General features: G+C 39.1%; 1 protein-coding gene across 1 annotated transcript in view; it reads left to right on the forward strand.

Moving 5' to 3' along the window:
- The window catches only part of igsf9a (immunoglobulin superfamily, member 9a), a 67,469-nt gene that overhangs the window by 16,154 nt on the left and 36,600 nt on the right, over window positions 1-14,715 (forward strand). Inside the window, exons 4-6 of the mRNA XM_085413541.1 lie at window positions 4,872-5,018; window positions 8,599-8,747; window positions 9,556-9,667. Coding sequence (XP_085269667.1) covers window positions 4,872-5,018; window positions 8,599-8,747; window positions 9,556-9,667 — 408 coding nt within the window. The remainder of the gene's footprint in view (window positions 1-4,871; window positions 5,019-8,598; window positions 8,748-9,555; window positions 9,668-14,715) is intronic.

Raw genomic sequence — 14,715 nt, forward strand, 5'->3', positions numbered from 1 at the left:
GTGTACCAATCTCTTTAGTGTCATGTCCATTGATTGCTCTAGGATACGGTAATGAGCTGCAAACACCGGCATTACGTGTTTCTTTGTCAAAGGATCAGAACCTACTTTCAGCTGAGTTAAGGCCTTTGTCATGCGAGCTGGATGCCACTCCCTTGCCCAACCCAGGCAGGAAATATGACACATACATTTACATAGTAATAAAGTCGGGGCAAACGTTAGCTGATGAATTATCGTAAGTGGGAGTGGGGCAGACTTTAATTCCAGCCCCGGCTCATAAAAAGCAGTAGCCTTTTGTCACTTACTCTCAAGACAATCCGTCAACGTGCAGCTCATTACACTGCATGTTAGTTTTCAGATGAAGGCTTCTAGTAAAAAGCCCAATAAAAATATGCCTGCCCTTCAACCCATAAATTACACTATTTGTACTCAACTCGACTCAACTACAAAGCTCTCTTCAAGGAAAAGCAGCAGCTTTAATAGACGGGTTTGCTAATCACATGCCTCTCAGGCGACAAACAAAAAGCTGCAGTTTTATACAGGTTTGAAAAAGATGCTTTGTCCCATCTGAGGCAAAGCTTTCTCACAGGTACCAGCCGGTGTGGGAGTAACAGGTGCAGCATGGGAAACCAACGCTTTAGAGATGGAACGACTGGTGTGTATTTCACCCCCTCGGGCCATGAATGTTCTCGGGTGTCTCAATAGTTTGGCTTCAGGACTCAGTCTCCAACTGTTGTTTAGCTGTTGTGATTCTAATGGAAGTTATCCAAGTGATTCACTCTGCTGAGGCTCATTTTTTTTCGTTCCATCATTCCTCCCTTTTCATCACCTTAAACTGATTAAACTTCTCTACATGTAGTCCACCTCTCCCATCAACATTCCTTGTCTTTTGGCCGTGTTTGTAGCTTTGCAAAGTGTGAGTTACTTTAGATTTTCATCTGATTGCTCCCCTGAGAGGGTTAAGGGCTAAAAAGGGCTTAAATAAATTTGTGTAATAGAGCTGTAAAGATCAAAGGATTAGCATCTTCTCTGTGGAAAGGACAGAAAGTCCCTCAACACCCATACAGCTGCTGACTATAAAAAAAGTAAATACAGCTGTATAAATGCACTGTTCGCAAGCTCTTCCTATTCAAATCCCATCATAATCAGCCTGTGTGCAGGAGCAACACATTACGCACAGCTGAAATGGCTAATACTTCCTTTTTCACATGGAAAAACATTAGAGCCTTCACTGGGATTACTCATGTTCGTTACAGCAGTGAGTAGACCTCAGCGTCTGACAGGGACAGAGACCTTCAATACCAAATTTAAAACCATGACACAGAAGAGCTTAACACACACAAAAAAAACAAAAAAACAAAAACGAGGAGTGAAACCTTATCGTTTTCTTTTCTCTAACCGAAACCAGAGTGCCTCTGCGAAGCTTGCCAAGAGCTGACGACATCTTATAGAGATGATGTGGGCTTGCTGCCCATGAGTATCACATTCTCAGGGTCATAAATGTCTGGGCTGCGCAAAATGGTATTGAATTTAAATAATTTTTCATACAAGCCCCTGTCACAGAAAACAAGACACTTTCCCCCTGAGATACGTCCCACCCAACCGAAGCCTTTCTTTAGAATTTGAAAACGTCATCTCCAAAATGTTACATATCCATTTTGGAAGAAAGAAAATCAATATCTCTGGTGCATCCTTCACTCTGAATAAAACTGGTAAAAATAAAAAGCACACTCCGCAGTCCTCCAAATGTCCCTTTTGTCAGTAAAGTGCCTGTTTTTTATTGAGCTCTATTAAGGACCTCAAACCTGTGGTCTTTTCATAAGAGTAGGTGTTTTTGTTTGGAATTTTAAAGCATTTTGGTACTGTGATCCCTGCCCTGATTTTCCTTTTTTTTTTAAAACATAAAATGTATAAAAAATTACGTGGTACTGTGGCTAAAATACAATAATGATGAGGCATAAACTCTTTAAGGTTCAATGTAAAAAAAAAAAGGTCTTGAGCTGATGTGATTTTTGTAAAAGATCTTACTTCGTCTTAGTCCATCTGAAATAAAACGATGCCTTTTAATTATCTCTACTGAAGGAAAAGAGGCTCCTTTCCCCCTCATAGAGTTACTGTCTTGAGAAAGACGATGACCATCACTTTTAATAATGTATTCTAGTAGACTTTTCATTTCAGACTTAATTCCTTCATTTGTAGAGAGTTGTATTTCTTCACAGCACTGAATGGTTTCATGTTTCCCTGTCACCTGAGAATGTATTCAGGAATAATGCCTTTAGGCGGCTTCACTTGGAGACACTATATTCACTATATTCAGCCATGTTTTTGTGTGTGGAGTATGTTGAATTGAGCTGAAAGGAGGATAGCTGAATGAGTCTCAGACCTGCAAAGCTGCTCTTTGGCTAATTTATAATGTTTTTAGTGTGTGGAGCAGTGAACATGACAAGGAAAAGTATTGAGTCTTGTTGGTGCAGGCTGGGTGTCTGTTTTTCCAATTTAGGTTCATCATCACATTTTTTTCCCGGTGAACACTGTTTCAAAGCAAGTTTTTTAGGGCAAGCTTTCAACAGTTTTTCTAAGGTACCTGTAAAGATCTGCTGCTATGCAGCCACACACTATTGGAGACTGCTGCATTTGAAAGTAGAATATGAATGCAAGAAAAAGAGGAGAACTTAAAATTCACTGCCTGTAATATAGACATCAGCATAGTCTGAGCATCAGAATCGGCAAAACAAACGAAAAATCTGTTAAAATCTCAATTATTCTATATGACTACAATTTTCCATTAAAAGCAGATACGCAATATCTGTTTTAAATTTGGATGATATCCTCTTTACCTCCTTATGAAACTCTGCGTTACTTCCAGCACTGCTGCTACGTGTGGCTCCTGTCTGGTCCTGTTCTGACCAGTTTTACGTGTGCATTTGCAATATGTGGATCTCTTCTCCTGTGTGAAATCAGCCGACCATCAGTTTGGATTTTCCTTATTTGATTTTGCGTAGATGGAAGGGGGGCAGGATTGCAGAGAGATAGTAGCACAGGTGGTAATGATTGCAAGATTCCATCATCTTCAGTGGTTGAAGCAGATCCTCATACAGTTCAGGTTGTTTGCACCTGATTTGTTCCTCAAACACTGAAGGATGTTACAGTGTATCTCTATATTTGCACAATTTTCATAGTACACAATCCAGTCACTAAAGACTGCTGTTTATTTTATGGGTCATAGGAGACCCAGCTCTCATCACCAGGGATGATCCTCAACATGCCAGTTTGACACTGAAGTTGATATTTGCGCTCTACCCAAACATCAGCATCCCAGCAGGGATGAGAGCACTGCAGCACTTTACAAGTAAACAACCTTCAATGAGATAGCGGCCAAATTTAAATCAGGTACGGTTTCTGCTTTTTATAGGCCGATTAGCAGATCCTTTTGATCCCACCTCGTATTTAACAGTTTATGGGTATAAATTATTCCATTAGATAGCCACTTATTATTTAACAATATAGTATCATAAATTATTCTGACTGATTAACACCCTATATTTAATAGTTGGTGTTATTTTTGATGGTCAGGAGTGAGTTTGGCTGAAGGACAAAAATGGAAATGCTGTTGTTATATTTACATCAACAATGCAAAGCCAGACTGCCTTCATTTTACTACACTCCTGATTTGTTGGCACACTTTACCTTTCGTTAAAACTTGATTCTCATGCATGCACACATTTTCAGACAGTGCCTCTCAGCACAAATAATCTATGTCTGACAGTCTGAGTCGTGCACACTGTCTAAAGTCTAAATTTCCTCTGTCTCTGCCTCTGTGTTGTATTGTTTCTGTGGCCTCACACTTAATTTACCTTGCATTCAAATCCTTTGCTATCACGCATTTTTCAAACAGCAGCAGTGATGGCAGTAGGCCATGCTCTTGTTTCCCCTCCACCCCTCTCTTCACTTTTATCTCATCACTCCCAGTTATGTTTCCTCAACATCCCTGCAGCACTACAACCCTTCCTCTTAAGGTGCAATAGTGACCCATATCAAACTGATCTAGTAAACAGGCAAGCAGTAGAAAAGGTGCCAGAGGTCAAAGGGTGGGATTTTAAAAAGTGTTAATCCCCTGAGTGTATGCTCATGTGTACTTTACTCTACCTTAACCCCCACCTCACTTTTCCCCTGTGGATTTTGTCCCCTTTGGCGGCTTGGAAAAGTAAATACACTGTGTTATCAGTGTCAGCATACCTAACTCCAACTTCCTGGTTCTTTTTGACTGTCAGGGCTTTCCCTCCCTGTCATAGTAAACAGAAATCAGAGCCTCTGTTAATAATTACCATCATAGCACAGGGATCCCAGTGGGTCTCAGGCTTCCACGGGGCAGTCTGCTTTCTGTTTACATGTCTTCATTTTGAGATGGTGCAGTGAGAGGCTGTGTGTTCTAACACAGTGCGTTCATTGACAGTTTCTCTTCGGCCATGCTTTCCCATGCTATTGGGTCACCGGACAATTGCGTGTCTGTTAAAGTGTGAAAAACTAGATGGACATGGAAAGATGTGGGCTGCAGACTGGAAAAGATAAAGGCTTGATGTTGCAAGCTACACTGGCTCCAGGGAGCCGTCACCTGGCAACAGGGAGATCAGATTTCTAAGTTTGTGCGTGCATGTGTGCTGCAGTTTGCGTGTTTGCTTGTGCATATGTTGCTGTGTGGTCATTTTAAGGCACCATTTGAGGACACTATTCATTTCCTGTGTGACAAAGCATCACAGACCAACAGATGCACACACCTGAGACCTGACAAGTGAAGTCACAATTGTCTGCGCTATTCCTCTGTCACGTTCCATGCACCTACCTTCTCACTTTTTTCCTGCACTCTGTTTCCGCAGGGCGAGTATCTCTGGTACGAATCACCACCCTCAGGCTGGAGGGCCTGCTGCTCGCTGACCAGGGCTTGTATGAGTGTCGAATCCTCTCACTGGATAAGCCAACAGATGAGCTGCAAAATGGCACCTGGACTGTACTTTCTGTTACTGGTGAGGTTAATGGAACAGCTTGTGTGTGTCATCATGGCTGCTCTCAAAGAAGAATTTAGTTGGCTTTTTTACAGTAAGCCAGAGATCAAAATGTAAATAAACGACAGGATTGAACCAGATTCGAACAGTAATTTCCATCTCAGCCCCCTGGACCAGTTTGTCACTCAAACCACTGAAAATGAGAAACGCTAACTTTTACTACAGCACAGGAAAGCCTGCCTGAGGCCTTGGTACTATTTTGTTACTAGCTGAAATGTTGCTCTTATGTCTTGTTTGCAATTTATTTGATGAGATTGATTTATTGCTATCATTACAACAGAAGCACACATCCAGCTTAGAAGTTATATTTTGGTCATGTTATACCAACAACTTTAGATTCTTTAGCAGCTCAATGGTGTATTTACCACATATACTGTATATAAAAGATGGACATAACGTCAGCCACTCAGCCATCCATTTGTTGTTTTATGTCTGCTTCTTCAACAGTAGTCTTTTTCGTTCCTCCTTGTTTAGTGAGGGTTTGATTTGACTAAAAAGACAAAAGGACACTGCTGATGCATATATTTGACTTAATAATCCTGGTCTAAATCCTGCCCTTTTTGTCATTTATTTTACTTTAAATAGGTTCTTAATTCACAAAATTACCATGTTCTATTAAATAAAAGAACATGTCTTTAAATTTGTTTTATCCTGTCTTATGTTTGCAGCCAGTGGAGTTGCCCCTTTCTGAGATTTCAAGGAATGCAGTTTTTAGGCACATTTTCTTTATGGCTTTACTTTTAAGACCCCTTTTTAAATCATTCACATGCATTTATTTATATATTATACAAATCAAGAAACAAAATGTAACATGAGCTATATGCCTCTATTATAGGCTCAGTTGTGATGTTAGCAAATAACCACGCTGATAAAACGTAAAACAAAGTAGTCAGTCCTGAAGTGCTGCTAGCAACATTGACCACACCACAGTTATTAGAGGAAATTAAAAAAGATAAATTGGTAAGAAAAACTCTTTTTAGGCAAGTGAAGTAAAAAGAAATGCTTGAGTATAGAAAAAAAATTACTAAATGAAGCAATATTATGTACTAACAATGCTAAAATAAAAATACTAATCTAATTTAGGCCTGTAGAGTCTGAGTTTAACCTCTTGGGTATTTTGTAATTTCTCTGAGCAATACACGATCTGACCTTTGGGTTAATTAGCTAGAATAGTCACTCCTGGGAACATTGTGGCATTTTGTCTACACACAAGTGAGGGTAGACTTTCTTTTTCACATGACTAAATGCGTGTTTTAAACTGAAAATATTTTGAGTGCTTCAAGCATAAAAATGGAAATGACTAGAAATGGAACCAAAAATGAGCATGCAGATAGATGTGTGTCATACAGCTTTTTTATCTACATTCAATTTTAAACCAATTACCAGGCAACAGCTAACCCCTCATGCTAGCAACAAATGAAACTATAATGCACTAATGCAGACTGCTCACTCTGCATTCCTGTAGCTTGGGATGTGGCAGTATTACATTCAGTGATGGGAGAAGGCGGGAGGAAAGGCGGTGCAGTCAGAATGGAAAGCAAGACCTGGGGTGTGGTTGAATAGTCAAATTTGCTTGGGAAGGTTCCCAACTAAGCCGAGTAAGCTGGGACTATCTGCGCGGCAACCATGATAAGAGCTTTTTTGCGTTCTCCACATACTAAGGAAAGGTGCTTCAGTGCTTCCTTTATTGCCACTTTTAGCCCAGGACCCACACGACCATCCTCAAGGAAAAGAGAAAAAGGTCATTCTATCCCAGAGTTCTGACCAGTTATGAAAACAACCAAGAAAAAGTGCTAAAGTGTGCAGATCATGTAAATGTTAATTATCAACATGTTTTCCATTTACAAAACTTGCTGATATGTTTTGATTTTTAAAGTAAAGATTATGAGTTATTTAGTTGTTAAATTGTATTGGTTTCCAAAGGAAGAAACATAGAAAACATGACTTAATTCCTTTATTTTTTTTAGGCTACATTCTATATAATATATATTAATACAGTATAAAGAAGTTTATATTATTCAAATGTGATCTTTTAGCTTACAGTCTACCGTATGAACTTCCACTCATCAGGTAACTGCTGTATATACTACATAAAAAATCACCTCTTAAACTGAAAGAAAACGAACATGATGTTAAAATAAGTTTTTTTTTTAATAGTGTCTAAACTTTTTTAACAGATCAGGTAATTTGGATAACTTCTGACTTCTTTTACCTGGATTTTGGAAAGAATAGTCATTGACTAGAGTTAGCGTCATACTTCTTGATAGGTGTAAATAATAAATCGTAATATGAAATATGCATCATTATTTTTGCCCTTTGAAGTTTATCTATATTTTCGAAAACCTTTGCTATGATTCCACACACAAACATACAGAACAAAGTAGGAGTGCGCCTCAGATCAAAGCGGCAGAAACAGTTTCACCGAGCTGGTCTGTGTGAGCATCAGGATAGGGGTGAGAATAGTAATAGATGATGACTGTGTACTTGAGGGCTTGGATGTTACTTTGCTGGCATGCCCTGCAAGTATGGGCTTTACCTATTGTTTGCACTCCCCTTCAATAATAATCTGTGCGACTGTCATGGGTTTGAATTGGCGAGATAAAAGAACATGCTTCTTTTTCTGTTTTATTAGTCAATAATATACTAAAGTTTATTTTCAGAGAGTAAGTAAAAAAAACTTAAATATTCTTCATATACAGCTACAGTAAGGATATAAGTTATGGTGGCTTTTTAACTCTGAAGTGTTTGCAGACAAAAAAGGAAGGCCTGATTGTCCTTTGATAAGATCTGAGATTTAAAGTGTCAGCAAGATGTTCTAAAGGCACATTTAAAAGGCTGCATTTGCAACTGACATTTTCAGTTAGGTATGTGAAATAATAATGTGTCTTTCAGGCTGCTGCTGTAACAAAGCAGGCTGTACTGCTGTCATGTTGTATATAAATGTATTGTCTGCTAATCCAGTTTTTCCTCTTTTGTATTTTTTCCCTTAATACTTCTGCTTTGAAGACAGAGCTTTCTTGCTTTTTACAGAAGGCTAAACAGCTCGAACAGCTTTAATGCTCCTTACCATTGACTCACCAAGTCTGTTGAAATGTACTGGGTGGATGAAACGCCATTCTTCCAAATGAATTTCCCCACATTTGGTGTTTTGATAGTGATATTGGAGATTGCTGTTTAACACATCGGTCCAAAATTTCCCACAGGTGTTCAGTTGTTGGAGCATGACATGTGATTCACATCATTTCAAAACTTATCAAACCAATCAGTGGCACCTTTATCCCTATGGAGACCATTTCCATCAGTAAAGAAATATTTCATCATATGAAAAAGTTGAAAATCTTTATATTAATTTGTTACACTTCCCACTCAGGGGACACAAACTATACCATCAGAATGTATGAACATGTATATTTGTTTATGGATGGTGTGAATAAGTATTCAATCGGAATTTGTTTTTCCATAAATGGCGGAATCTGTTTTTAAGTTTTTTAAATTTAGATGGTTTATGAGCATCTTCTTAAAGCTGTTTTTATATCCATAGCCCCACCCGCCTTCACTGAACCCCCACCTCCTGTCCTCGAGGCTTTGGTTGGAAGTCACATTTCTCTTTCCTGCATGACTAATGGCAACCCTACTCCAGCCATCACTTGGTTTAAAGACGGCATTGCCATTCAAAAAAATATTTCTGAGGTATGTATTTTTTAAGGGGTTTTAAACCTGCAATACAAGTATAGCGCTATAGTTGTTACATGCATGGGGTGAAATAAATAAACAAAATTTTCCTCGAAAATAATATATAGTAGTACTCTCTCTCTTTTTTTTTTCAACCCTCAGCAGTTGGCTGCACCTTTCTGAGCCTGGTTCTACTGGAGGTTTCTTCCTTTTTAAAAGGGAGTTTTTAAAAGGGAGCCATCTGATTATTCGGATTTTCTCTATATTATTGTAGGGTCTTTACCTTACTAGTGACTTGAGTTGATTGTTGTTGTGATAAATAAAAGTGCATTGAACTGTATAGTGTTCATGCACTGCAATACATACAAAGTTTGGGTAACACTGAGCAAATGTATCCAAGATACTTTAAAATCAGCCTCAGTTCAAATGCCCATCCATCCATCCATCCATCCAAGTTGACACAGTAGTGTTGATGCAAAGTGGCACACGAATAGGTTCTAGAAAAGTCCTTGGAAGGAAAACAAAGGTGCTTTGGACACAAGCACCAAATCTGTTATTACTCCTACCTGTTGAAATATTGTGGCACAGGAACCATTGTGTGGATACATGTGAAGTATGCACGTAGGAAGTGAAGATTCTACTATATTACTATTCTACTATCAGCTGGATGCAAATGTCATACAGTACTAAATACTGACATTATACTGTAGGATGCCAATGCTTTTGCACAGGCTACAATTGCTGCTACCTATTGTACTTTCTGTGTGTTTACCTGCCTGCTGCATTCAGCCACCTCTCCGTTTTTTTACTATGTCATATTTATCAGGATGGAGTTTTATCTCTGCGAGCAGTGAGTATACATTCAGCAGGACAGTACACTTGCCACGCCTCCAACTCTGAGGGGAACGTGACTTGCGTGACAAAAGTGAAGATCAAAGGTCAGTTGTTGCCTAACAGTCTGTCTGTCTGTCTTTCTGCCTGCCAATTCCTTTAGTTTCTGTGATGTCTGTGTGCCCAACTGGCTTGAAGCCACCATAATTTACATTTCTGTTTCTTGCCCTTGCATCATGCAACAGAGCAGTAAAAGAAGTTCAAACTGAACTTGACTGGTATTTAGCCACGCAGTGACTAAATAAGAGTCAATATCATGATGTGAGACAAGATATCATCTGGGACTTGCCGATGTTGCTTTATCGTGATAAAGCTTTGTGTTTTGCTCAGTGTGAAGGCTTCATTTTAGAGAAGTTGACGTAACTTAGTGAAAAGTTTATTGTCTGTGGTCATGAATATATATATATATATATATATATATATATATATATATATATATATATATATATATATATAAACACCCAGCACGCCCCTGCGGGCGGTTTATCCTTCAAGCTCGGGTCCTCTACCAGAGGCCTGGGAGCTTGAGGGTCCTGCGCAGTATCTTAGCTGTTCCCAGGACTGCGCTCTTCTGGACAGAGATCTCCGATGTTGTTCCCGGGATCTGCTGGAGCCACTCGCCTAGCTTGGGAGTCACCGAACCTAGTGCTCCGATTACCACGTGGACCGCCGTTACCTTTACCCTCCACATCCTCTCGAGCTCTTCTCTGAGCCCTTGGTATTTCTCCAGCTTCTCGTGTTCCTTCTTCCTGTTTTTTTGCTGTCATTCGGAACCGCTACATCGATCACTACGGCCGTCTTCTTCTGTTTGTCTACCACCACTATGTCCGGTTGGTTAGCCACCACCATTTTGTCCGTCTGTATCTGGAAGTCCCACAGGATCTTAGCTCGGTCATTCTCCACCACCCTTGGGGGCATCTCCCATTTTGATCTCGGGACTTCCAGCTTATACTCGGCACAGATGTTCCTGTACACTATGCCGGCCACTTGGTTATGGCGTTCCATGTATGCCTTGCCTGCTAGCATCTTGCACCCTGCTGTTATGTGCTGGATTGTCTCTGGGGCATCTTTACACAGCCTGCACCTGGGGTCTTGCCTGTTGTGATAGACCCCAGCCTCTATGGATCTTGTACTCAGAGCTTGTTCTTGTGCTGCCATGATTAGTGCCTCTGTGCTGTCTTTCAGTCCAGCTTTGTCCAGCCACTGGTAGGATTTCTGGATATCAGCCACCTCCTCTATCTGCCGGTGGTACATACCGTGCAGGGGCCTGTCCTTCCATGATGGTTCCTCGTCTCCCTCCTCTTTCTTGGGTTTCTGCTGCCTGAGGTATTCACTGAGCACTCGGTCAGTTGGGGCCATCTTCCCAATGTATTCTTGGATGTTCCTTGTCTCATCCTGGACTGTGGTGCTGACACTCACCAGTCCCCGGCCCCCTTCCTTCCGCTTAGCGTGCAGCCTCAGGGTGCTGGACTTGGGGTGAAACCCTCCATGCATGGTAAGGAGCTTTCTTGTCTTTATGTCAGTGGCTTCTATCTCCTCCTTTGGCTAACTTATTATACCAGCTGGGTACCTGATCGCAGGCAGGGTGTAGGTGTTGATAGCTCGGATCTTGTTCTTACCATTCAGCTGACTCCTCAGGACTTGCATGACACTCTGCAGGTACTTGGTGGTTGCAGCTTTCCTAGCGGCCTCTTCATGGTTCCCATTCGCCTACGGGATCCCCAGGTACTTGTAACTGTCCTCTATGTCTGGTTACTGGACCCTGTTCAGGGAGGTTGCTATGGTCTGCCCTCAGATCCACTAGCCACTGAGCATTGCCGTTATGGGTTACGTCCTTCTCCCATATGCTTTTCCAGTATTGCTCCGTCTCCAGCCTTGGTGGTGCTGTTCTCTTATTTTTCCCTTGCCACTGAGAGTACACCTTTGCTGGTTTCTGCGGAGAACAGCTGGTTTATTCTCCTGCCTTCTATCTCTCTGGTGTACCTCCTCAAGCAGCAGGCCAAGGCTGTGAGTCTTTGCTTGGCAGTTTCCATGGCCTCAGGTATGGACAGCTTGCTGTATTTTTTATGCACCTTCTTTGTCGCACCTTTCTGCAACTCCGTTAGTTGGCTAACCTCCCTCCGTGCTACTTTGATGTTGCCCTCTAGCCTGATTCTCCATGGAGGGTACTGCCCCTTGTGGCTGTTCTACTTATAGCCAAGCATCTCACTGATGCTGTATTGTAGATCAGCTTGTTAGTGTTGGTAATCGTGGTTGTAGGTATTGTCCGTAGTGCTGCATTAACATCATCTAGCAGCATCTAGCAGACCTTCTGCGGGTACTTCACGTAATCTTGGTAACCGGCTACGGGGGATCCAGGTTTCAAGCTTGGCCATGATCCTATTTTTCAGGTCAGTTCCTCTCGCACTCAACGATCCTTCTCCTATCGCACTTGGGGCTATGTACCCAATCTCGGGGGGTGATGATATCTCCCCCCTGACCTGGCGTCCTGACTCCCCCTTGCCGTAGCATTTGTGTTGTGTGTATATATATGTATATATATATATATATATATATATATATATATATATATATATATATATATATATATATATATATATATATATATATATATATATATATATATGTGTGTGTATATATATATATATATATGTGTGTGTATATATATATATATATATGTGTGTATATATATATATATATATATATATATATATATATATATATATATATATATATATATATATATATGTGTATATATATATATATGTGTATATATATATATATATATATATATATATATATATATATATATGTATATGTATTTTAATTTCTCTTTCTTTTATGAATAAAATGCATAATTAGTTCTTATTTTGAAAAAGAAACTTTTCTTTTGATAATAATTGTTTCTAATTGCTTGTAATACATGCAGGTGTTCACACACGTGAAAATTACAAAGATGTTTTCAAATCATAGCTCTACCGTCCAGTTTAGGGAGAAATGCATGTAAAATATGCAAATAGGTTACTGTATATCATTGGATTACACCAACACACCACTGCGTAATACACTGTGGAATATATTTCTGACTTCTTCTGTACTCCTACTCCAACTCCTACTGCTGATTTTCCTCTGGAGGACCAGGATTCATCTGTAGCATGGTGTATGGGGAAATAATTTTTGTTTTGGCAAAAAGTCTTGTTGAGGCTTCACTTAATTTTGGAATCTCACAGATGCAGTGGCCACATTTAAAATAATAATCATGAGCACGTACGGCTCTAAGTCACATTATCTGAGCTTTGGCTGCATTCCTCTGAAGCATTGCCACATGGATGGATTACTGACTAATAGCTGATCTGGATGGAATCAAACTAAAAGCCTTAAGTAACCTCTAAACACTCACTCTTGCATATATGTCATGCATTTATGATTATAAACTTGTTCAGTAATGAGCGCTGTAATGATTATGATCTTGTTTATATATGTATATAAGACATGTGGTGTTAGAACTTTTTTATTAGCTCTGTGCAAAGAGCACACATGTTAATACAAGTTTGGAGTGGCTCAGGGAAGAGATAAATGTAACATTGTAATGGTACTAAAATAGCTGCGTTTGACAAATTCCTTTCAGTTTCTTTGGTGTACACACTGTTTTTCTTTTTGACTTTTGGTTTGGTTTGTATTAGCACATTTGTCACCACAACTAAAGGCTTCAAAAGAGTCATTGTAGAAACCCTCATGTGTTAAAAGATCCAGTCAACCATTATAACCTTAGGAAGCTAGAGACTGACTGATTTATTGGTGTATATGGTGTCAGGTCACAGACTACAGATAAGTGATGGATGCAGCCTCTGTGAGGTCTCCCATTAGTTTGGAAAGTCACTCTTGAAGCTTTGAGTTAAACATTTAAGACATAAGATAGCTCAGATTTTTGAGGGCACTCTGTGCTCATACTTGTCAATCAAAACATAGACCTGCTCTAAAGTATACCAAACCTCATCTTCCTTTTACCACAAGTGGAACCATACTTTATATACTAAACAGCATTCACTCATCAGTGAAGTTACAGATTTAGTCAAATGTTGGCTAATTTTGTCATATATGAATTGCATATGATATATATATATACTGTATGACATCCTATTTATAAATTCTTTCTCCAGACAGAGGAGTCACTTCCTCCTTAGAAAGAACACTGGTTAAGGCAGTTTTGCATTGGCTCCACTTTTCAGAACCAGAAACGTTATGTATAGTTAATGTTTCCAGTGTGCAATGGCATGAAAACAGAACAAAACATATTACATATACATTAAAAGATGCTTGGGGTAACTCTGCAAAGATTTTTTTACATAGTTTGTCTAGTAGAGTGGTTCTGATTCATTCTTAAATAGTAAAGTAATGATACCTTAATTGTCTTTTGTCAGTAAAATTTTAATGTACTGCACTTACATACAGTGACTAACACTACCTATCATTAAAAACAAAAAAAAATGCAAATGTTTCAGAAAGCTGTAAAAAGCTCATTTAAAATTAAGAAACATATATATATTTTTATTTACTATACAAATAACAAACCAATTAAATCATGTTCTTAAACCCACATTTGAGCCAGCACACTGGACTTCTCTGACAAGTATATCATTCAACCACTAAAACTAATTTATCTATTCAGGAATGCAAGTAAATATCTGTAGTTTGCCATCTTAATCAAAAAATAATAATGTCCTTAACAATTTTTTTCTGCTTCTTTTGTAAAACAGTAAATTTGAAAATTAAGAGATAACAACAGTAATTAATTAAAATTATATTTTTAATGCTAAAATATGAAGTGCTTATGCATACTGATACATTAACCATCACAGAAAATATTCTAGTAATTGCCTATACTCTTAGTTTAGGGCATCTGTGCATCTATAGAGCACCCTTGTACTCTATATACTGTATATACTCTGCATGTATGGATTTTTGTCAGATATATTGATGTCATAATTTTTTACTTCACTAAAAATGTTTAAGCACTGGCCTCACATATGCACAATCTGAGCTGTGTTTACTATTTCTACAAAATAGTGTCTTGACAAATTAGTTACTAATAACA

Source organism: Rhamphochromis longiceps, linkage group LG7 (assembly GCF_057381845.1).
Source record: "Rhamphochromis longiceps isolate RC_006_pf linkage group LG7, R_longiceps_female_GT1.1, whole genome shotgun sequence".
Taxonomy (NCBI): domain Eukaryota; kingdom Metazoa; phylum Chordata; class Actinopteri; order Cichliformes; family Cichlidae; genus Rhamphochromis; species Rhamphochromis longiceps.